This window comes from Alosa sapidissima, chromosome 1 (assembly GCF_018492685.1).
Source record: "Alosa sapidissima isolate fAloSap1 chromosome 1, fAloSap1.pri, whole genome shotgun sequence".
NCBI classification, from domain to species: Eukaryota; Metazoa; Chordata; class Actinopteri; order Clupeiformes; family Clupeidae; genus Alosa; species Alosa sapidissima.
In genome coordinates this window covers 41,853,569-41,874,965 of record NC_055957.1, presented here as the reverse complement: position 1 = coordinate 41,874,965, position 21,397 = coordinate 41,853,569, and the positions used below count along the sequence as shown (strand labels likewise).

At 41.0% G+C, this 21,397-nt stretch overlaps 1 protein-coding gene across 4 annotated transcripts; it reads left to right on the top strand.

The window, feature by feature from the left end:
- The first annotated feature begins 16 nt into the window (after positions 1–16).
- ssrp1b (structure specific recognition protein 1b) lies at positions 17–20,205 on the top strand. 4 transcript variants are annotated; one of them, XM_042102960.1, is made up of 20 exons: positions 18–94; positions 566–646; positions 1,003–1,188; positions 1,286–1,391; positions 2,264–2,457; positions 2,704–2,804; positions 3,053–3,182; positions 3,764–3,867; positions 4,293–4,421; positions 5,603–5,824; positions 6,197–6,269; positions 6,425–6,430; positions 8,164–8,296; positions 8,416–8,461; positions 8,790–8,910; positions 12,722–12,889; positions 13,136–13,233; positions 15,799–15,973; positions 18,941–19,045; positions 20,123–20,205. In XM_042102960.1, the coding sequence occupies exons 2-19, from the start codon at positions 593–595 to the stop codon at positions 19,016–19,018; spliced, it is 2,124 nt and encodes a 707-aa protein (XP_041958894.1). In that variant the 5' UTR covers positions 18–94; positions 566–592; the 3' UTR covers positions 19,019–19,045; positions 20,123–20,205. The 4 variants fall into 4 exon arrangements, with proteins under 4 accessions (XP_041958886.1, XP_041958896.1, XP_041958894.1 ...); XM_042102952.1 differs by lacking the exon at positions 20,123–20,205 and having other exon boundaries at positions 17–94; positions 478–646; positions 18,941–19,946; XM_042102944.1 differs by lacking the exon at positions 20,123–20,205 and having other exon boundaries at positions 18,941–19,946.
- The last annotated feature ends 1,192 nt before the right edge of the window (positions 20,206–21,397 follow it).

Genomic DNA, 21,397 nt, shown 5'->3' with positions numbered 1-21,397 from the left:
GTCATGACTTACGCACGGTACCAGCAGATCTATCATGCACGCAGCAGCACACGGGAATCGGCCTGGCAGCCTGACCAACTAGACAACATTAACAGTAATGTTGATCAATATATTCGGTGCACAAAACAGAGTGTAAATGCTAGTCAGTGCTGATTATACTTGTGTTTTTTTTATCGGTAATACATACCATTTGGAGCATATTTGTTCGATTGTTCCTGATATACTTTGTAAACTTAACCTTGTTGTTGTAGGCTTTGCAATGAAATTGGTATGCTATGCTATGGCTGCTACAGTCAATCATGTTTAAGTGTTAAGTAATTAAGCCATGATGTTCTCAGTGTTTTTATAGATAATATATTATGTGTCGTTCCCATTGCTCCGCGGATTTGACGTGACATATGCTCCTTAATATTTTTTATAATTGATGTGTATTATTGTAATTATTATAAATCTTGTTTTGGTTTGTGTTTGATTCAGTGATCTTATATGAAACTATCAACCGTGAATGAATGTCATATCTCCCTCTCTGGATCTCTCACATGTCCCTCTGTTCGTGTCGATGTAGTTCAGCGTCACCTAGTGAGTGTCAAGTATGGCCGACACTCTGGAATTTAATGAGATTTATCAGGAGGTCAAGGGGTCATGGGTAAGTGGAACTACTTTGACCATGACATACCAGGGATGCAATAATTAGTTTATATTGTCAATAAATAGTAATTCAATTTTGAAGGCTTAATGCATGTTGGTTGGCTTCTATTTATTTTAGCTCTTACTTTTATGTCCCTTCTCTGGAAGTCTTTACCAAATGCATAAAATTTGACCAAAAAAAAACTGACACGAAATGCAGCATGGAAATTCCTTATGAAACACAATGTTGTTGCTGTAACGTTGTGCTTACAATAATAACATTGAAATGATTTTCAACCTCTGTTCTTTACTGACACAAACAGTAATGTTATAAACATAATAATATACAGCCATTTCAATACTGTGCGTTCTCAGAATGATGGACGCCTGCGCTTCAGTAAACAGACGGTTGTTTATAAGAACAGCAAAACAGGGAAGGTGGACAGCATTGCTGTGCCAGAGCTGACTCAGGCACAGTGGAGACGAGTGTGTCTCGGCAACGGCATCAAGCTGGTCACCAGCACCGGCCATGTCTATAAGTATGATGGCTTCAGAGACTCGGTGGGTGAGAGTCCCATACATCCATTTTCAGATGCTTGTTTTTTATTCACCCCCTCTCTCACTGTCCTCCATTTTTTTGGTTGTCCTTGTCCACCAGGATTTTGAGAAGATACAAGAGTACTTCAAGGTCAACTACAAAGTTGAGTTGACAGACAAAGACTTGTGTGTGAAAGGCTGGAACTGGGGAACAGCGAAATTCGGTGGTAAGGTATCAGAAACTGGGTGATTTTCAAATTGCCAATTACTTTGCTCTAATACCATTGAAATACTCCAGGAACTCGTTTGACACAGTAACTGAGAGCTCATTATACATTAATAGAGGTTAGTGGCCTTACCTCTCTCATGTAATGTAACAGCATTGTGTTTTATATACAAAGTGGGCTTTTGGGAAAACTCAACAAGTGGTAGCCTCTGCCATAACTAAGGTTAGATCTGTACATATTTATAAACAATGAGTTGAGCGGATGCTTTTGAACTACTGGCACTACATGCCAACCTATTTGGAATCTATCAAATGTGTCGTGATTCACAATTTCCATACACACTTATGTCCTGTGCATGTGTTCAACCTACAGTCTTCTGATAAACATTTGATATTAAAAGTAAAAGTATGTGAAGAGTTCAGATGCGAAAGCCTCTAAACGCCACCTTCGTCAAAAATGAGATAATGATGGTGAGTGAATGCTCTCGACATGTTAATCAAATAATTTCACTTCAAAACTGCTAAAACCACTAAAAATTCGCTAAATACCAATCTGTTCCTGGTCTGAAATTTCAAAACCACTAAAAATTCGCTAAATACCAATCTCTTCCTGGTCTGAAATTTTGATTTGTAGGCAAAAGCCTATAGGTTGCCTATGCTCATTTAAGAGAAAAGTAGTCAGATGGATTTAGAGGGTTTGTTGAACTGTTGAACTGTTCATTTTTAATTCTTTGCCAAATTCAATTATTATTAAAGTATTTTGAAGACTTAGATATGTTCCATCAGAATAGACATGCACAACTAGAAAGTCGTCATACCCGCCATACAGACATGTTACAGACATGTTTTATTGTTTTCAACTTGTTCCTATAGGCCCTCTCTTGTCGTTCGAGGTGAGCGACACCCCAGCGTTTGAGATCCCCCTCGCCAGTGTCTCCCAATGCACTACGGGTAAGAATGAGGTCACCTTGGAGTTCCATCAGAACGACGATGCTGAGGTCTCTCTCATGGAGGTCCGCTTCTATGTGCCACCCAGCACAGGCGACGATGGCATGGACCCTGTGGAGGTGTGAAAGTGTGTGTGTTAAGAGTGAACTTATCATAAACAGGACCTTTATCATCCAGCAGATGGCGCCATTATACAAAAGATTAAAAATGTTGAACTCTGTTTGAATTTTACTCTGTGACATGATCCCTCAATTAAGCTGGGGTTTTTGATCATCCACATGGCATACTATATCAGTTCATAATTTTAAAAATGTTATCCGCATTACATAGTATATTATATCAGTTCATATTTTGTTACCCCTCAGGCGTTTGCTCAGAATGTTCTGTCGAAGGCTGATGTGATCCAGGCAACTGGAGATGCTGTCTGTATCTTCAAGGAATTGCAGTGCCTCACTCCCAGAGGAAGGTGCACATGTTATTCTAACATCCTAAAAGTCCTAAAAGTTTTCCTATTGTAATCATAATCAAGTGTACTAGTACCCGCTGTATGGTATGTTTGTGTTCTTTATATCTGGGTTGTTTACACTGTTGTTGTTACTATTGTAATCATAATCAAATGTACAAGTACCCGCTGTATGGTATGTTTGTGTTCTTTATATCTGGGTTGTTTACACTGGTGTCGCCTGGCAACACTGCTGGGCCCTCTCTCCACAGGTATGACATCCGTATATACCCCACCTTTCTGCATTTACACGGCAAGACGTTTGATTACAAGATCCCCTACACCACCGTGCTGCGTCTCTTCTTGCTTCCACACAAAGATCAGAGGCAGATGTTCTTCGTGGTGAGTGTCAGTAGCTTACATCACACAATGTTCCATAAGCCCAAAGAGCAGTCAGGGGATGCACTTTATTTGTAACATTTAAAAGAGCAGATTAATTTGCCTTTATTTTTCATTTTGTTGGATCGGTACAAATAACATGAACACTATTGTGGCTCAAAAATAAAAGTCAAAAAGCAGCAGTGCATCATGGATCATCCTTTGTATTGCAGTGAAGCTATTTCAATATATTACACCCACTATACTGTAAGTTAACTATACATTTAAACCAGTTTAAACTGTGTGACTGTGTCTGACATTTTACAAGTCATATTTATGTCCTTAGAATGTTTATTCTAAAATATATAGTGGATTTTACAGGTGTATATCAAGGGCATTGTATATGATATCAGTATTTTAAGATTGGGTAGTGAATAAATGTGTGCATTGTATTTCAGGATGTATATGGTGGAGATATAAGTTGTACATTTGATTGAAATGATGAAATATTAGAATGGACATTGAGATGGAGAAGCTCAACCTTTCAGCCCATCCCTTCTTGTTTTTATATATTTTTTTCCTCTTCTGATCCACTCCTTCTACAGATCAGCTTGGACCCTCCAATTAAGCAAGGTCAAACCCGCTACCACTTCCTCATCCTACTATTCTCTAAGGAGGAAGACATCCATCTCACTCTCAACATGAGCGAGTGAGTAAGGCCTGAGAGAGGGGGGCAAGGGGGCAAGAGACAACCCCCAGAGGGGAGAGGAGGGAGAATCAATAGGGCACCATGAGACAGGGGGGGTGGGGTGGGTGGTTGGGTATGGATGGGTATGGGCATTTATGCCATTTACGCACCATTAGTGAAATGTGTGGTTGTCAAATGGAGACGGAATATGAGAGAAAAATGACCCGGGGCATCTGGGAGAGAGTGTCTGAGAGCAATGCAAATGGAGCAGGGACAGATGATGACGATGGTGACGATGATGATGAGATTCGGCTTCAGTTTGTTTGTGGTTTAGCTCTATGTCTGTGTTTACTCACACCCTCACCACTTGTCTGGCTTCACTTAATGCAACACGTTCTGCCTGTACTTCTGTTTCCAACTGTGTGGTCTCTCTGTGTCTGCTACAGGGAGGAGGTGGTGAAGCGCTTCGAGGGGAAGCTCAGTAAGAGCATGTCAGGCTCCTTGTATGAGATGGTGAGCAGAGTTATGAAAGCCCTGGTCAACCGGAAAATCACAGTGCCAGGAAACTTCAAGGGGTAATAAACTGCAGGCATACTGTACATACACGCCCACACAGACACAAGATGGGTTTAAATTTTTAACATAGAATAAGAAAGACAGGTCCAGTATCGAGTTATAAAGCTAACAACATAGCATAGCAACATAACGTGTAGCATATTAGCATCAAAGTAATCCACTTTATTTCATTATTGACTTTGTTAGTTGTTACAAATGTTGGACCACTTGTAGAAGATCCCCTACAGAGAGACTAACAGCATTATTGTCTTTTACGACATGCAGAACTCATCTTTTTAAAGGAACATTATGCGAGGAAATCCACTTAACTTTTTAACTTTTGCTTTTAAATAATATTGATTGTTATTTTTCAGGGTTCCTTTCATTCATTTTACCTACTGTACACATAAAGTATATTGAGTTAAGATATGAGAAATATTCATTATGTGGTTTATGGGGGAATTTACAGAAAGCATTCTTGGCTTCCTTCTCATAGCATACTGTCAGTCTTAAGGCTTTAATGGCTTCTGACGTTACTCAGCTGAAATGTTTTAGAGAGTGTAGGTTTTATACATTTCCTGTTGAGGTTTTAAACCATAGTAAGGTTTAATGCACTATGATTTAATGCAGTTGATTGATATATATGACTGCAACACAGTACTTTAAATTATCTGTGTAAAACCTGCTACTACTAAGACTACTACGGCAACGTTTGGAGTATTGTTGCTGGCCAATGTTCCTGAGTGTTGTTGTTCTAGCACATTCTTTTTTTTTCTGGAAAACTTTAATCATCAGTAGACAAATTATCATAATCATTCACTCACAAATGGAACCGGTTATGTGGTTGAACAGCAACATTGCTCAAAAAGTTGCCCCTTGTATCACCTTAAGAGAAACTATTATTTATGAAAAACTGCGCAATTTTTGGTCATGTTTTTTATATTTCTTGTATGTTTATTTATATGGGTCTTGCATTGTTAGATGTTAATACACAAACCAACAATATATCATGTCTTAGTATATTTAAATCTTTTTGTTAATCATATGAATTTATATATTTCGTTTTTTGTGGAGGAGTTCCCATGTTGGAAGAAAATTCATCACATAGACCTTTTCCTCGTTCTCATTCTACCTGTGATGCTCTTCCCCTAACGGCCTCTCTCTGCCCCTATGTCTCCCCCCTGTCTCGCTGTGTGTCCAGTCACTCTGGGGCTCAGTGCATCACCTGCTCCTACAAGGCCAGCTCTGGCCTGCTCTACCCACTGGAGCGCGGCTTCATCTACGTGCACAAACCGCCCGTGCACCTGCGCTTCGAAGAGATCTCCAGCGTCAACTTCGCACGCGGCACCACCACCACGCGCTCCTTTGACTTTGAGATCGAGACCAAGCAGGGCTCCCAGTACACGTTCAGCAGTATTGAAAGGTAGACTCAGAACAGCTAGTCTCTTCACGCAGGAGGTCTCATTGATCAGTACAAATACAGAGGACTAACAGCAGCACACTGGAACCCTTACCAACCCTGCGGAATGGATATTTTATTGCTATAGTACTTGTCAGAAAACTGCCGGGTTGCATCTTCTATACCGGCTGTCTCCCTGTTAAATGAACCATTCTACTGATGAAGTTAGTACAAATATATATGAACTAGCAATCCGAAAGATAGTTGTGTCTTAAGTATACATGCACTAAACAATGGATAACACTCGATTCATTTCTGAACTGTAGAACTGTAGTAGACTGTGAAGCAGCACAAAATAAAATGTCCAATGTTTCCCTGATTGTTTCCATCTTTCAGAGAGGAGTATGGCAAGTTGTTTGACTTTGTCACTGCAAAGAAGCTAAGCATCAAGAACCGGGGCTTCAAAGAGGTTAGTTCTTCACAAAACCATTTTCATTCTTCAAATGTACCCAGGTCTTGTCTCATAGAGGTGTTGCAACGCCACAGATTATCAAAAGTGTGTATGATAATCATCCTTGTGAATTTTTGTCTGTTTGTTTGTTTCTCTGTGTTGTGGTCCTGAAGAAAAAGGTTGGTATAGAGGTTTGTGGTTTGAAGTGGTGTCTCGGGTTCTGCGTTGGGTGTGAAGAGTATGTGTGGGACGGCCTCTGTTTTTTGTTTGTTTGTTGTTCTTGTGGGTGTGTTCATCTGCTGCTGTATATATAGTCAGCATCACTGCCCATATACAGCGCCTGTGGATATATGGGATTGATTAGCTTGGACTGAATCGAGTGCTGTGGAGTTGACTGCTGAAATCCTGGTCTGTCAGCTTGCTATCTACTGGGTGTGATTTTGTTTCAATTAACAAAAAGGTTGTTCCTGGATAAAAACCAAGCACTGTCTGTTTGTATAATCACTGTTTTTACAATCACTTAACACACTGCTTTGGGGAATCTCTTCTCATGTGTGTCTGCCTGGGTTTTTTTATTCTAATGCTGGTACTTGCTGAAGTTTATGTGAGAGTGTCTTTTCTCCACTGTAATATATTTTCTATAAGAAGTTAATGCCTGCATCTCTATTACTTGTGAGTATTCTGCTGATTTTGGTACCAAAATAAAAAGTATATATATTTAAAGCCTATATATTTTAAGCCTTTTCTTTAAATATACCCTGTTTATAAACTCATGGCACAATGTGTTTAAGCAGTGATGATAGTTCCTGGTAATATCTCCAATGACATGGACTCTCAGGGCAGCTCATCCTAACCCAGACTCACAGGAAACGAGATATTGTTTTTGTGAAGTGACATCAGCCTTTGTGTCCAGTTTCTTGTCTTAAGCCACAACCAGTGTGGTCTTTAGTGCAGCTTTGGTACTTTGTGGTTAGCTTTTGGCTTTGGTCCAGTCAGGTACTGTCTGAGTAAATTTTTAGCATTCCCAACTGGGATTCATTTGGTTTATATCTTTACTACATGTGCCTTAAAACATAACATCGTATGTAAGAACAGACTGCACATAAATTAAAGTGAATTATGGCGTTCACAGGAGTGCAGAATGGCAAGCTACGATTTTCTTATTGATGTACATGCATTTAGGGGAGGACGAGGGGAAAGTGGGAGTTTTGCGCAAACTCATGAGAGGAGAAGTGTTACTAGCACTTGATTAAGTTCACTGGCATATGTTTGAAAACAGCACACGTCTGTTTTGCTGTAAAAAAATGTTTAAAAAATGTTTAAAACCAGGTGTAATCCAGACTGTGGTTAAATGCATCGGTAAGAGAGACGTTCAGAAACAACCGAACGACTGTTCTGCATTATCTCTCTGTTTGTTGACATATTATCATGTATTATTTCATGATCGCTAAACTCTTCACTCCTTTTAATGTTGTCTTTGGTTAATTCCATTCAACTGCACTTGTGATAGAAATATTGTTCAGATGTGGGTACAAATGCTGTTTAACTGATGAAGTTGAAATCTTAGTTGATTGAATATGGTAAGGCACAGAGTGCACTTTCTGCAGACTGATAAAAGCAGTATTTACACTGCCTGCCTTCGTACATCTGCCCCAGAGTGTGGTTGGAAAAGGATTGAACAGAGTGTGGTTGGAAAAGAAGTCCCCAAAACGAAGCCAACTTAAATGTATAGCTGGTAATGATAATGTTTATATGTGAATTCAAATGTACCATAGGCCTATGTATTTCAGTGACTGGTTTGAGTGGTTCGCACTCCGGTGTGGTTTTTGCATCCTGATTTGTCTCGTGTGGACATTACTGGGATGTCTCTTTCCTGTCCCTTTTCTGCTCAAGTCTCTCTTTCTGGCCCCAGGGCATGAAGGGCAAAGATGACATGTACAGTGATTCAGATGAGGACCAGCACGACGCCTACCTGGAGCGCATGAAAGAGGAGGGCAAGATTCGCGAGGAAGCCAATGACAGCGACAACTCCGAGGGCGAAAGTGGTGAGTGTCAGCCTGCCTGGCCAATTATATACAGTAGGTGGGTTAAAAAGAGCAGCTGCTCTAATTGGATGAAAATTGCAATATATGTGTTCTCTGTATGACTCTACTCCCATCTCCAGATGAGTCTTTTAACCCAGGAGAGGAAGAGGATGACATTGCAGAAGAGTAAGTGCCTTCTGCCTTCATCTCTCAGCTACTTTCCCATCCATTACATTCATGTTCTGTCACCTTGTCACCTGTCACCACTCATTGTGTTTATAGCAAAGGGTCATTAAGGATGTAGCTGGGTTATTAAATCACGCCCACTGCAGCACCACCAATATTCCCCCTTTTTTCCATTTCTCTCACTCAATTCCAGTATGTCCCAATCATGACAGACTATAATCCTGCCGCTCCCTCGAAGGAATTACTCAATCACATCAATTCACTCTGGGACTATGGAGGAGATAGTTCACTTGACATAACATTGCGTTTTGTTGTGCTGGTACTCCAGGTATGACAGTAAGGCGTCCGTCAGTGACAGTGACAAGGACAGTGAGGAGGAAGCGGAGCACAAGAAGAAGCCTGCCAAGAGAGCCAAAGTGGTGAAGGAGAGGAAACCCCGTAAGAAAGAGGTGAGATACAGAGAGAGAGAGAGAGAACTATGAAAGAGTGTAAAACAAGTGGCAAATGTGAAAAAACAAGAGTAAGGATCAGTCACCCAACCATACTAATCTCATAACCAATCTTGGATTGAACTTTAGCCTTTAAGATTATGATTAGCCTTGAAATAGCCTCTAGGCCTATTTTGAGTTTGCTTTTCTGTTCATTCATTCATTCTGTCATTCATGATTAGTTTTTGTATGCTTGTATGGGACTCTCTCTCTCTGTGTTTATACGTACATCACAGTCTCCGCTCGAAAAAAATGGTGCCGGTGTTACATGGCAACTGGCTCCCATGTTAACTGGCTGCGTTGATGACGTTTCATGATTGATGACGAGTCTTTGCCAGATGTGGCCGCTTGCAGATTTGTCACTTTCTGATATAGGCCTACTAGAGACGCACACAAATATGCATGACATGTTTAAAAGTCAAAATTGTATGTAGTACTACATGCACTGGACCATGAACATGCAACCCAAAAAACAAACACCTAAATAGCATAAATTAACTCCACATGGGCATTGAACCACGAATAATTAATTGACTTTGCTTGGTAATCAGACGTCTATCCACTTGCGCCACGAACCAGCTGACGGCACTCACAGAAATTGACTTCAGTTGTATGATTAAAAGAAGTCAGCTAACGTTATTATAATTGTAACAAGTTAACATAGCTGTTCATGTTATCTGGCTACCATGTTATCATGCTACCGTTGCCCAAGGCATTTAGTAGGCCTTCAAAGTATCATGGTTAAGTTTTACAAACGTTTCACTGAGGTTAGGCTGTGGCCGCCCCTACCTGAAGTGTCTGTAGAGCCACATGAACGTCAGCAAATAAATCAAATAAAAATGTGTTGCCTAATTGTGTATCCTTTTGTCCAGCCTATTCTTTTAAGAATTCAGTTCATGAAACACAGGCATTGAAACGCACACTGCAATGGGCAGGAGAAGTCTATAACGTGTCCATATTTTACACAAAATTTGCGCACAGGGAGAGTCAAAACTCTTAGGCTTATAGGCTATTAACGTTAATGTTACTGACATGTAAACATGGGTTCGATGTTTTTTTATACTTTATTTCCTAATTCTCGCGTTGGGTGCTTCTCCTGTGGCGCAACAGGTTAATGCCTAAACATTGCTTTTTCACGCAGTCGACATGGGTTCAGTCCTCCCCATCACACGTTTTTTTTTTATTATTATTTATTTATTTTTAGACCAGCAACGCTTCCTCAATTTAGGCTACAGATACTAGGTGGCCACAGAGAGCATGACCAGCAGTCAGTGAAATGTTTGAAAACGTAACCATGGTACTTTGAAGACCTACTGGCTTGGGCAACTGCTAGACAACACCATCAGCCGTGTTAACTTGCTACAATCATTACCCGACTTCTTCTAATTGTATAGAGTAAGTCAAGTAAATTGCACTATGACTTATCAGCTGGTTCGTGGCTCAAGTACGTAGATGAATGGTTATCATTTAAGAGGTTTCATTTAGGAAGCAGGTTCGATACCCACGTGGAGTTATTATTAGGCTGTTTAGGTATTTATTTTTTTGGTGGCATTTTTATGGTCCAGTGCATGTAGCGTAGGCTACTACAGACAATTTTGACATATGTCATGCATAGTTGTATTTGTTCGTCTCCAGTTTCCACCAGAAAGTGACAAATCTGCAAGCGGCCACATCTGTCAAAGACGTCACCAACGCAGCCAGTTAACATGGGTGCCAGTTGCCATGTAACACCGGTCAAAGTGACCGGCAGAGGTTTCGTTTTCCGGACATTTTGACGATATGCCGGTCAAATATCATATTATCGCTTCTTAAAGGTGCTCTAAGCGATGCCATGCGTTTTTTAGGCTAAAACATTTTATGTCAATTACTGCAAACATCACCTAACCAACTAGCCTGGCGGGCCATCCTATATCATTGAAATGTTTAGTCTGGAATCGAGCCATTCACCTCGCTTAATCCAAGGGGCGGGCAGAGAATTGTCTTTCAAACTGGTGCATGCAATAGGCCAGCGCTACGACCATATCTGTATCCGGTCGGCAAAACTGCAAATACATCCTTCTTCGAAAGGAATGAATTAAGTGCATTGTGTTGCTCAACTTTCAAAGAAAAGCACAAGTCCAACTCCTCCAAAGTTGACGCCAACGCCGATTCAAACAACCGCTCTTCGTTCGCCATAGCCACCTTCCTTGTTGTTCCCTGCCGCAGGACTGTCGTTATCCTGTTAAGCCCGCCTTAAGACTCTCTAACAAAATAGAGCGCTGTGATTGGATGACGTCCACGGCGTCAGCCAATAGAAATCCCTATGGTTTGGTACTAGACGTACAGGCTGAGCAAATGAATTTGCCGCTGCTAGGGTGCGTCTAGATTTCTAGGCTACTAACCAACCTCAACCTGGGCAAACCTAGCCCATAAAAACATAACAAACTGTTCCAGCAAATCACAGAAGAGATGCACATTTAGGAGAGTTTCAATCGCACGGGAGCGGCACGGGAGGGAGGAGGAGGAAGTAGCGAGCTAGCTCTCTGTTTTGTTTGAACGTCAACAGAAGTTACGTTACCCAGCATCGCTTAGAGCACCTTTAATTAGTCAAGTTGAGGAAAACTGGAGACAGGCTATGTAGCTTAAAGAATGACATAATCAGGCCGTATATGCAACATGTTCATTAGCCTAACTTAAACATGCTTAACTAGTGTTGATTTAAAGATCTAGCCAGTCTCTATGTTGTTTTCATTGACAGCAAGAATTCGCTTTGTTCGTTGTTTTAAATAGGCTACATTGATTGTTGCTGCTACCCACGTCATCTACAGTTTCACTTGCGCAGATGCACACACACATTGAATGAGCGCTCATACCACTACACCCTAATGCTATGCATCTTTATTTGATAACACTAAATTAAGAAATATTTCCTATTCTGGAAAATGTTTAGTTTCTTTTACTTTCGGTCCACGGTTCAATATTCGATTGTGCCGCAAATTATCCGTGGATCAGCAACCTCCTCGTCGAGGAGGCCATAACCCTGCAGATCATAGACAGAGAAAGCATGCTTTGGGAACAGAACACAGTTACATGTCCAGTGTAGCTATGGGTAGCTACACAGAAAATGACGTGTCTTGGTGCGGCCGCACTCCCCGCACCTCCACTTCCAACATTACTGATTCCGACAGATACGCCCGACACTTCGGCTTTTTCTCTGGTGGTGGTGGAGCTGACCGGACATCTGAGGCTTCAGCCGTTAGTCAAGTCAAGTCAAGTCAAGTTTATTTATATAGCGCATTTCATACACAGAGGTCATTCAATGTGCTTTACATAAACAAAACCAAACAATAATAAGAAATAAAAGCATAGAAGGGCAATATAGTCAAAGAATAGTTCAAAAGGTAAAGATCATAATAAAAAGAAAACATGTTTGAACCGTCTCACTCATTCGTTCGTTGTTTAACAGACGTTGTAAGCGTGCGCTTCCTATTTGAAATGCAGCATATATATGTGTTGTTTTATAACTTCTTGCTTTAGTATAGGCCTACATTTTAGATTTATTCTCAAATTCAGATTGTGTTAGGGGGGTGGGGTTATTAGCCAATTTCAATTAGACAATTTGACCGGAGAGATTTAAATTTTGTCAGACATTTCTTTTTTTTTCCGGCCAATGTCCGGCTTTTACCGGACAACGGAAAACCTGACGTACGCGTGCGTTTGTGCTTGAGTGCATGTGTGTGTGTGTGTGTGTGTGTGTGTGTGTGTGTGTGTGTCTGTCTATTCACACTCGTAGAAAAGGTCAAAAGACAAGGGTGCCCCAAAGAGGCCCATGAGTGCCTACATGCTGTGGCTGAATGCCAGCCGAGAGCGCATCAAGGCGGAGAACCCCGGCATCTCCATCACGGAGATTTCCAAGAAGGCTGGCGAGATGTGGAAGCAGATTGGCAAAGATCAGAAACAGGTAACCTGGCCGCTCTCACTGTCTCTGTCCCGCACTAGGCTTGTCTAACTGTCTACTACCCCACAGATTCCTGACGTTCTTGTCGGTGTCATTCATGAAAGCTTCCCTTCTCACCTCCCTTCCCTTCTGTGAACCTCTGTGATTTTGTACACTATTTTCAATGTAATGAATGTCTGCTTTCTTTTTTTCTGTCTCTCCTTTCATTTGTCACCCCATCCTTCGCCCCCCCCCCCATCCCTCTTTCAGGAGTGGGAGGGCAAAGCTGAGGAGGCCAAGAAGGACTATGAAAGAGCCATGAGGGAGTACAGAGAGAGTGGTGGCGGATCCCCCAGCACCTACAGAAAGTAGGGAGCCTTCTACGTAGCCTACCGGCTCTAACTGGATGAGCCCTAGTACCACAAGCCAGATTTAACAAGAGGAATAAAATCTTGGCCACGTGGTTCATCTTTTTTGAATAGCAAGACCGTGGGCCTTAACATTTATTTGGTGGGCAAAGTCTGTCATCAAGCAAAATCGTGTGCTTGTCAAGGCGGAGAACACCAATGTTTGTTGTTACAGTCTTGCCCATAGTATTAAATGTGTAGTTAAAGGAGAATTCCGGTGTGATATTGACCTAAAGTGTATTGAAACATGATACCGAGTGTGAACGTATGTCTCATAGCCCATCTCGACTTGTCCCCTGCACTCCAAAATCTGGCGCTAGTTAGCCGATGCTACCAACAACTTTTTCAGTAGTGGTGCTTCGGCATCGGGCTAGCCATGCAAATAAATCACTGTTTTACACCCATTTACGAGGCTCAATGTATCTCCACACTTCATTGGTAGACTTCCTAGGGCCCTGACATTTAAAACGAGACATTGAGAACTTTGAAAAAGCACTGGTAGTTTACTTACAAGACGATTTATACAGACAGTATCTTCACGAAGTTTAACGTTTGCAGCCATCTTGAATTTAGTCACGATAAGTCGAGCAACAGTAAGAATGAACAGGTATGATAAGGGATCAGATTCCAAAAATAATTCAGTGGAAATGCATGGATTCCAGTTTCTTCCAGTAGCAGCAACTGGAATCCATGCATTTCCACTGAATTATTTTTGGAATCTGATCCCTTATCATAGCTGTTCATTCTTACTCGTTGCTCGACTTATCGTGACTAAATTCAAGATGGCTGCAAACGCTAAACTTCGTGAAGATACTGTCTGTATAAATCGTCTTGTAAGTAAACTACCAGTGCTTTTTCAAAGTTCTCAATGTCTCGTTTTAAATGTCAGGGCCCTCGGAAGTCTACCAATGAAGTGTGGAGATACATTGAGCCTCGTAAATGGGTGTAAAACAGTGATTTATTTGCATGGCTAGCCCGATGCCGAAGCACCACTATTGAAAAAGATGTTGGTAGCATCGGCTAACTAGCGCCAGATTTTGGAGTGCAGGGGACACGCCGAGATGGGCTATGAGACATACGTTCACACTCGGTATCATGTTTCGATACACTTTAGGTCAATATCACACCGGAATTCTCCTTTAATTGATTTTGTTAAGTTATCAAATTAGCTTTAGTGCACTTTGCCCATCTTTTACATTAGGGTCCCATATATATTATAGGCTATATTAATAATCCAACCATCATTTAAGCAGCACAGGAACATTTTAGTGTGGCATTCAATGTGGCCTAATTTCCTAAAATGTTGATTAGCATCTGCTCCAGTCGGACTACCTTTCCCAAAGGTTAGTGTAGATTGTTTTACTCTGTCATAACTGATCTGTTATGAAGGTAAAATGACGTGCGTTCATAAATGAGTTTAGTCATTCGTTAATAAATAAACAGAGCCGGACAGTAACAGAGTACATTTACTTGAGTACAGTACTTGAGTACAGTTTTGAGGGATCTGTATTCTGTACTGTATCATTTTTGGGGAGTACTCATGACTTTACTCAAGTACATTTGAGAGGCAAATATTATACTCTCCCTCTCAAACGTGATTGGATTGTGCAGGCGCCACTGATTGGGACAGCCTGTCAGCAATCACCTTCAGCTTTCCGCCAAAGTCAACTCCATGGTTAGATTTAGATAAGAGACGAAACCATAGACGAAACAATGGATGAAGACGCAGCAGGTCCATCCCGGGAATGTGGCAACCTGTGGCCCCACCTCGCCAGACTATTTCAATTTTCTGAACAAGTTAATAAAAGTTTTCGCTTCAAGTGTTTCCATTACAAAATAGTATTTTGTATTTGAAATACGTATTTTAAATACATGTATTAGAAATACTGCCCATCCCTGGCAATATGGTAAAAAGATGAAAATGACTTGATTTTACTTTCAATTCCTTTTACATTGTCCAAGGTATTAACATTAAATTGTTTCATAACTCCATGTAGGATGTTTCTGTACATAAATGTAAGCACTGTGGCAGTAGTAATGCAATATTTGGAAAATGTACTCTTGTACTCTTGATACTCAAGTACTTTTAAAAACAAGTACTTTAGTACTTTTACTTAAGTAGACATCTGACTGTTGTACTTTTACTTGTACTTGAGTAAAATTTAGCAAAGGGTATCTGTACTTTTACTCAAGTAATGAAGCTGTGTACTCTGTCCGCCTCTGTAAATAAATAAAAACACAGAGCCTTAGATTATCCAGAAACACATCCCATATCAGAGCTGTGTGCATATGTCTGACATTCACTCTACATGATGCTGCAGTAATGTACAGAAATTTGACATAGGAAGAAGTGAAGTTGAAGAATTAGCATAAAAAGTTATGTGTGGTGTAAGCCTACTACAACCATAGACAATTTTCAGAAAGCTTACTTTTGTGCCAGTTCTCTCGCATTCACACATTTGATATAGATCTCACACATTGATGCCACGCAAGCAAAGTTTTTTTGTTTTTTTCTCCCTCACACAGAGAGAGGAAGAGGAAGGGAGGAAAGAGTGATGACAAGACAAAGAGAAGGTCAGGAGTTCGGGAGAAAGAGAGAGAGCGTGCCACAGGCAACGACAGCTTTAAGAGCCGTGAGTTTATCTCCAGCGAGGACAGCTCGTCAGAATCGGACCACGGCAAGAAGAGCCGCAAGCGCAAGGTAACACAAATCAGTGCTGAGATGCTTAATCCTCAGCTGTCTTAAACTACACAATACTATGATATGCATCACTGATCAGTCGACAAAATATATTGTAGCACTCTACAATACAATTAGAGTTATGCTACCCAGGAGAAGGGGTTGTTGGAATCACATTTCACAAAAAGAAAACACCATTGGAGCCTAACATATCTTTGTCCATGTATACACGCACATATTTATATGTGGATTAGAAAGACTTGAAGACATGCTGCATGCACACCTCCCTAAAACCCTGTAGAACCTGATAATGTAATAATCTCCCACAAAATTCCCCCCCCCCCCCAACACACACACACACAGGTACGCCCCGCCACACACACACACAGGTACGCCCCACCACACACACACACACACACACACACATACACACACGCACACATGTACGACCCGCCACACACACACAAACACACACGGGTACGCCCCGCCACTATACACTTTCAAATCAAAACATACTACAGCATTGGCCAAAGTTATTACAATATTGAGAGATATTACATTATTAGTTTCTGGAAAAGGTAAGGTTAACCTGATAATGTAATAACCTCCCGATAATGTAATAATTTGTTACATTAAAGGAACCATATGTAAGAAATGTATTTCAATTAATCATAAAATGGCCCTGATATGTCACTAGACATTAAGAAATCATGTTCATTTCAAATACTTATATCACTGACAACAGTAGTCCGGCCAGGATATTGTCATTTAAAAAGTGAAGTTGCAGCCCTCAACTGATGTTGATGTTGTGTTTTGTCATGTCATGTTGTGTTTTGGCCTGATGCGACACCCTTTACCTATCTACTAATCACGGAGTCAGTAGTGTTTCAGCATCCGGGTTGGCAACCTCGAGTCGGGGGGTCCGCTCTACAGTAATTTGACCGCTCTACAGTAATTTGAAAGTGATTGCAGTACCAGTTTTGGCCACAATCTTACATATGGTTCCTTTAAGTATACTGATTCTGACAGATACGCCCGACACTTCGGCTTTTTCTCTGGTGGTGGTGGAGCTGACCGGACATCTGAGGCTTCAGCCGTTAGTCAAGTCAAGTCAAGTTTATTTATATAGCGCATTTCATACACAGAGGTCATTCAATGTGCTTTACATAAACAAAACCAAACAATAATAACAAATAAAAGCATAGAAGGGCAATATAGTCAAAGAATAGTTCAAAAGGTAAAGATCATAATAAAAAGAAAACATGTTTGAACCGTCTCACTCATTCGTTTGTTGTTTAACAGACGTTGTAAGCGTGCGCTTCCTATTTGAAATGCAGCATATATATGTGCTGTTTTATAACTTCTTGCTTTAGTATAGGCCTACATTTTAGGTTTATTCTCAAATTCAGATTGTGTTAGGGGGGTGGGGTTATTAGCCAATTTCAATTAGACAATTTGACCGGAGAGATTTAAATTTTGTCAGACATTTCTTTTTTTTTCCGGCCAATGTCCGGCTTTTACCGGACAACGGAAACCCTGACGTACGCGTGCGTTTGTGCTTGAGTGCATGTGTGTGTGTGTGTGTGTGTGTGTGTGTGTCTATTAACACTCGTAGAAAAGGTGGGGGGGGATACACCGCTCTACAGTAATTTGAAAGTGATTGCAGTACCAGTTTTGGCCACAATCTTACATATGGTTCCTTTAAGTATACTCTTTTGATCCTGTGAGGGAAATTCGGTCTCTGCATTTATCCCAATCGGTAAATTAGTGAAACACACTCAGCACACAGTGAACACACACTGAGGTGAAGCACACACTAATCCCGACGCAGTGAGCTGCCTGCTACAGCGGCGTTCTGGGAGCATTGAGGGGTTAGGTGCCTTGCTCAAGGGCACTTCAGCCGTTCTTACTGGTCGGGGTTTGAACAAGTCCAAAGCCCTAACCAGTAGGCCACGGCTGCCCCAATTATCTGTAGAGACATTATTACATTATTATTATCATTATTGGGAAATGCACTTAATTACATTATCAGGAATTATTACATTGTTAGGTTTTATTATATGTTTTTTGGAGTTATAAAGGGAATTTTTATTACATTATCGGGTTCTACAAACCCTCTTGGCTCCTTATGAGATGAGATGAGATGAGTTTCCAGTCAAAGGCTCCCTGAGGGCTCACTCGGTGAAGTGATGACTAACAACAGGAAAGAGTCAGAAGGCTAATAGGCTCTAGTCACTAGACTGCTGTCTGCCCGTTAGCCTTGACCGCTATGCATATGTATGGCCGATGGAAGAGTGCTCACTTGCTCAGGGGCCCAATGGTGGCAGCCAGGATTTGAGCCCATGACTTCCTGGTTACTGTTCCTGAGCTACTGCACTACACTACAGCCACTACAGTTACTTTGATACATTTGATGAATTCATTTTTTGGCTTTGATTAGCGCTTGGCAGCAGGGTCCTGTTTGTGGTGACAGGAATTATTTTCGAGTTATGACCGGCTAACCAGACATTATCCCTTACATAATTTATCACCTTTGTTAGGGCTACGAACACATTTGTCTAGCCATTTTAGCAAAGCTGTGTCTAAAAGAAACAATAGATAATCTCTTTTCAATATTTACTCCATTAAATGCTAAAGGCACGCAGCTATACATTATAAAATTGGTTTGATTTTCATCACTTTTCAGATTCAGTCATGGGTATTTTGGACTGCTTGTGAGGCCCTTTGCACTTTTCCCATAGTTTTTTCAGCAGTCTATTATGTGATTAAGGTTGCTAATGTGGCCCTTCTCTACCCCTGCCCCCCCTCTCTCTCCCTCCCTCTCACTCTCCCATTCAATTTTTCTCTCTTTATCTCTCTCTCTCTCTCTCACACACACACACACACACACACACACACACAAACACATTATTGTCTCCCTCCATCTCTCTCCCTTTCTCTCCATCTCCTATTCTGTCTCTCCATCCCCCTTCCTCCCTCCTTCCACAGGGAGGCTCTGATGATGATGATGAGGAGGAGGAGGTGGCCACCACCCCACCAAGCTCAGAGGAATCCGGCTCAGACTGAAAGATTTTCCTAACAGAGTGTCAGACGGTGGGAAAGGAAGCCGAATGTGTGTGTGTGTGTGTGTGTGTACAGACATAAACTCTGCTGGAGAGTGTGTGTTACTCTTTGAGTTTCACATGGTATCTCAGTCATGGTCCTGTCACTAGAAGAAGAATTAGGTTGTAAGTTGTATATTACTTCACAGCAAAAGCACTTTTCAAGAATGTTTTTACCATCTTATGACAAGTAGCTTGTGTATTGTCTTTCTTTTTCTTTCTTTCTCTTTCTGATTATATATCGATCTGTCTTTATGTCTCTCTAATTTGAAAAGGTCTTTTATGGACTAGTTCAGAGACTCATAAAAGGTTTGCAAGCAAATATGTAATAGAAAGGACTGGTAGTATTTTAAGTTAAGTTAAATTACTTTGTTATTTCTTAATCATTAATGGTCCAAGCACCACAGCTCCTGCTGGTTGGAAATTTGGACATTTCAGTTTGGAATTTGGAATTTTCAGGTTGGAAATTTCACTCACTCAGATACAAGAATATGGGGTACTGCACCCATAGGTGGTGCTATAATTATCAAAATAACACTTTTGCACAGATCTCAAAAACAGCTTGGCCTAGAGCCAAATGTTTTTCATTGAAGTCATCCTCATTTTTGCTACACTGTTGTCCAGCTCTAGAAATGTTTTCGGGCTGAGGGTCGTACATTTGATTCCTTGCATAGGCACTCGCATTGTTACCTAACAAGACTGTGGTGTGACATGCGGCATGGAATTTGGATTAATTCCTAATCTACACCTTGTAATCCTAGGACTTTCTAAAAGGCTGTTACCACACACTGTTATCGTTAAAAATAAATAAAAACAAAATTACAGTCATGTCTGTTGCTGCACAAACAGCTGTTGATTTTCATTCATCAATAAATGTGGTTTGGTTATGTCTATTTATTGTAAAGTGCATTACATCAATCGAGATCAAACATATATTGTTAAACAAAGCTCATAAAATCCAGAAAAATGGAAACGGACTCTTCTGTGTCCATCTGATTGGACTCATATACCACTATATATCTGTGTGGCTACTAAGTGGATGTTCACAAGGAAGTGTGTGGCTTCACAGTGGTCAGAGGGAAAAGATGGAGATGGAAGATTGGTGGAAGTGTGTGGCTTCACAGTGGTCAGAGAGAAAAAAGATGGAGATTGATGGAAGCTTGGACTGCCTGCTGGTAATTCTACACCCACTACTTTACACACAAACTGCATGCTCACACACACATGCCTTTGTGCATTAAGGTGCATTAAACCATTTGACCGCCCATACACATCTGATAAGACAATCAGTTATGTCCTCTCCTGTCTCCTTGTCCTCCTACATAACCTCTGCCCCTTACTCACACACCCAACTCTGTCATTAAACAACATAATATATATTTTCATCATCCTTATCTCAGTCCATATTTAGCTGAATTTAACCTCCCATAGCCTTTTTTCATTCTTGACCCTTTCACTGTCACTTTTCTTTTGCGTCATCGCCATTGTGTCAGCATTTAATGCATTTCAATAGATGTTCTGTTGAGACCTCTCTTTAACCTCTGCCCCTTACTCACACACCCAACTCTGTCATAAAACAACAATAGTATATATTTTCATCATCCTTTTTTGAGTCCATATTTAGCTGAATTTAACATCCCATAGCCTTTTCTCATTCTAGTAATTCTCATTCTCATAATTCAATAGATATTCTGTTGAGACCTCTCTTAGGTCCTACCTTATTTACTTCCTTATTTTCATTTTTACCTTATTTATTCTCCTGTTTTCTTTATCTTATTTACTTTCCTGTCGTTTTATGTAATGGCTGTCGCTCCTCATTCCATATAGTCACTTGTATTGTATGTTGTTTTCCACTAAGAGCTGATTAACCATGTGACAGAGGCTTCCAGTGTACACACTGACTGTATCATCTTTTTGAATCAAGATCATTTCTTCACTGTCTCACACACACAGCCGCCCCCACCTCTCTCTCTCTCTCTCTCTTACTAACTCCCTCTTGTCCTCTTTTCTCTCTTCTTTGCGGGCTCTTGTTTCAAGTGGAATCTAATAAGGATTGAGAAGTTCTTTGCACATCATCATCATCATGGCCCCGATAGCCATCTGTGTGAAGTCCCCCACCCTCTGCAGGCACTTCACTGCACTGAGTGTGAGGAGATGTGTGCCTTATCATGCCACTACAGCTTTCAGTCTTCCTCCATTAGGCCCAATCCTCCAGGGTACCAATCGGATGTAAAGTGCTCAAGCACATCTGTGTCCCTGCGTCTGTGTGTGTGGGTGTGTCTTAGAATGTTTGTATGTTAAAGCACAGTCGCATGCATAGAATGTTGAGAAGGCAGTGTATGTA

What these genes read in the sequence shown, in the direction of transcription:
- ssrp1b (XM_042102960.1), top strand. Translation starts at nt 593, where the DNA reads ATGGCCGACACTCTGGAATTTAATGAGATTTATCAGGAGGTCAAGGGG. An exon ending in TGCCTCACTCCCAGAGGAAG is followed by an intron (nt 2,805 to 3,052) that starts GTGCACATGTTA and finishes CTCTCTCCACAG; the next exon opens with GTATGACATCCGTATATACC. An exon ending in ACGTTCAGCAGTATTGAAAG is followed by an intron (nt 5,825 to 6,196) that starts GTAGACTCAGAA and finishes TCCATCTTTCAG; the next exon opens with AGAGGAGTATGGCAAGTTGT.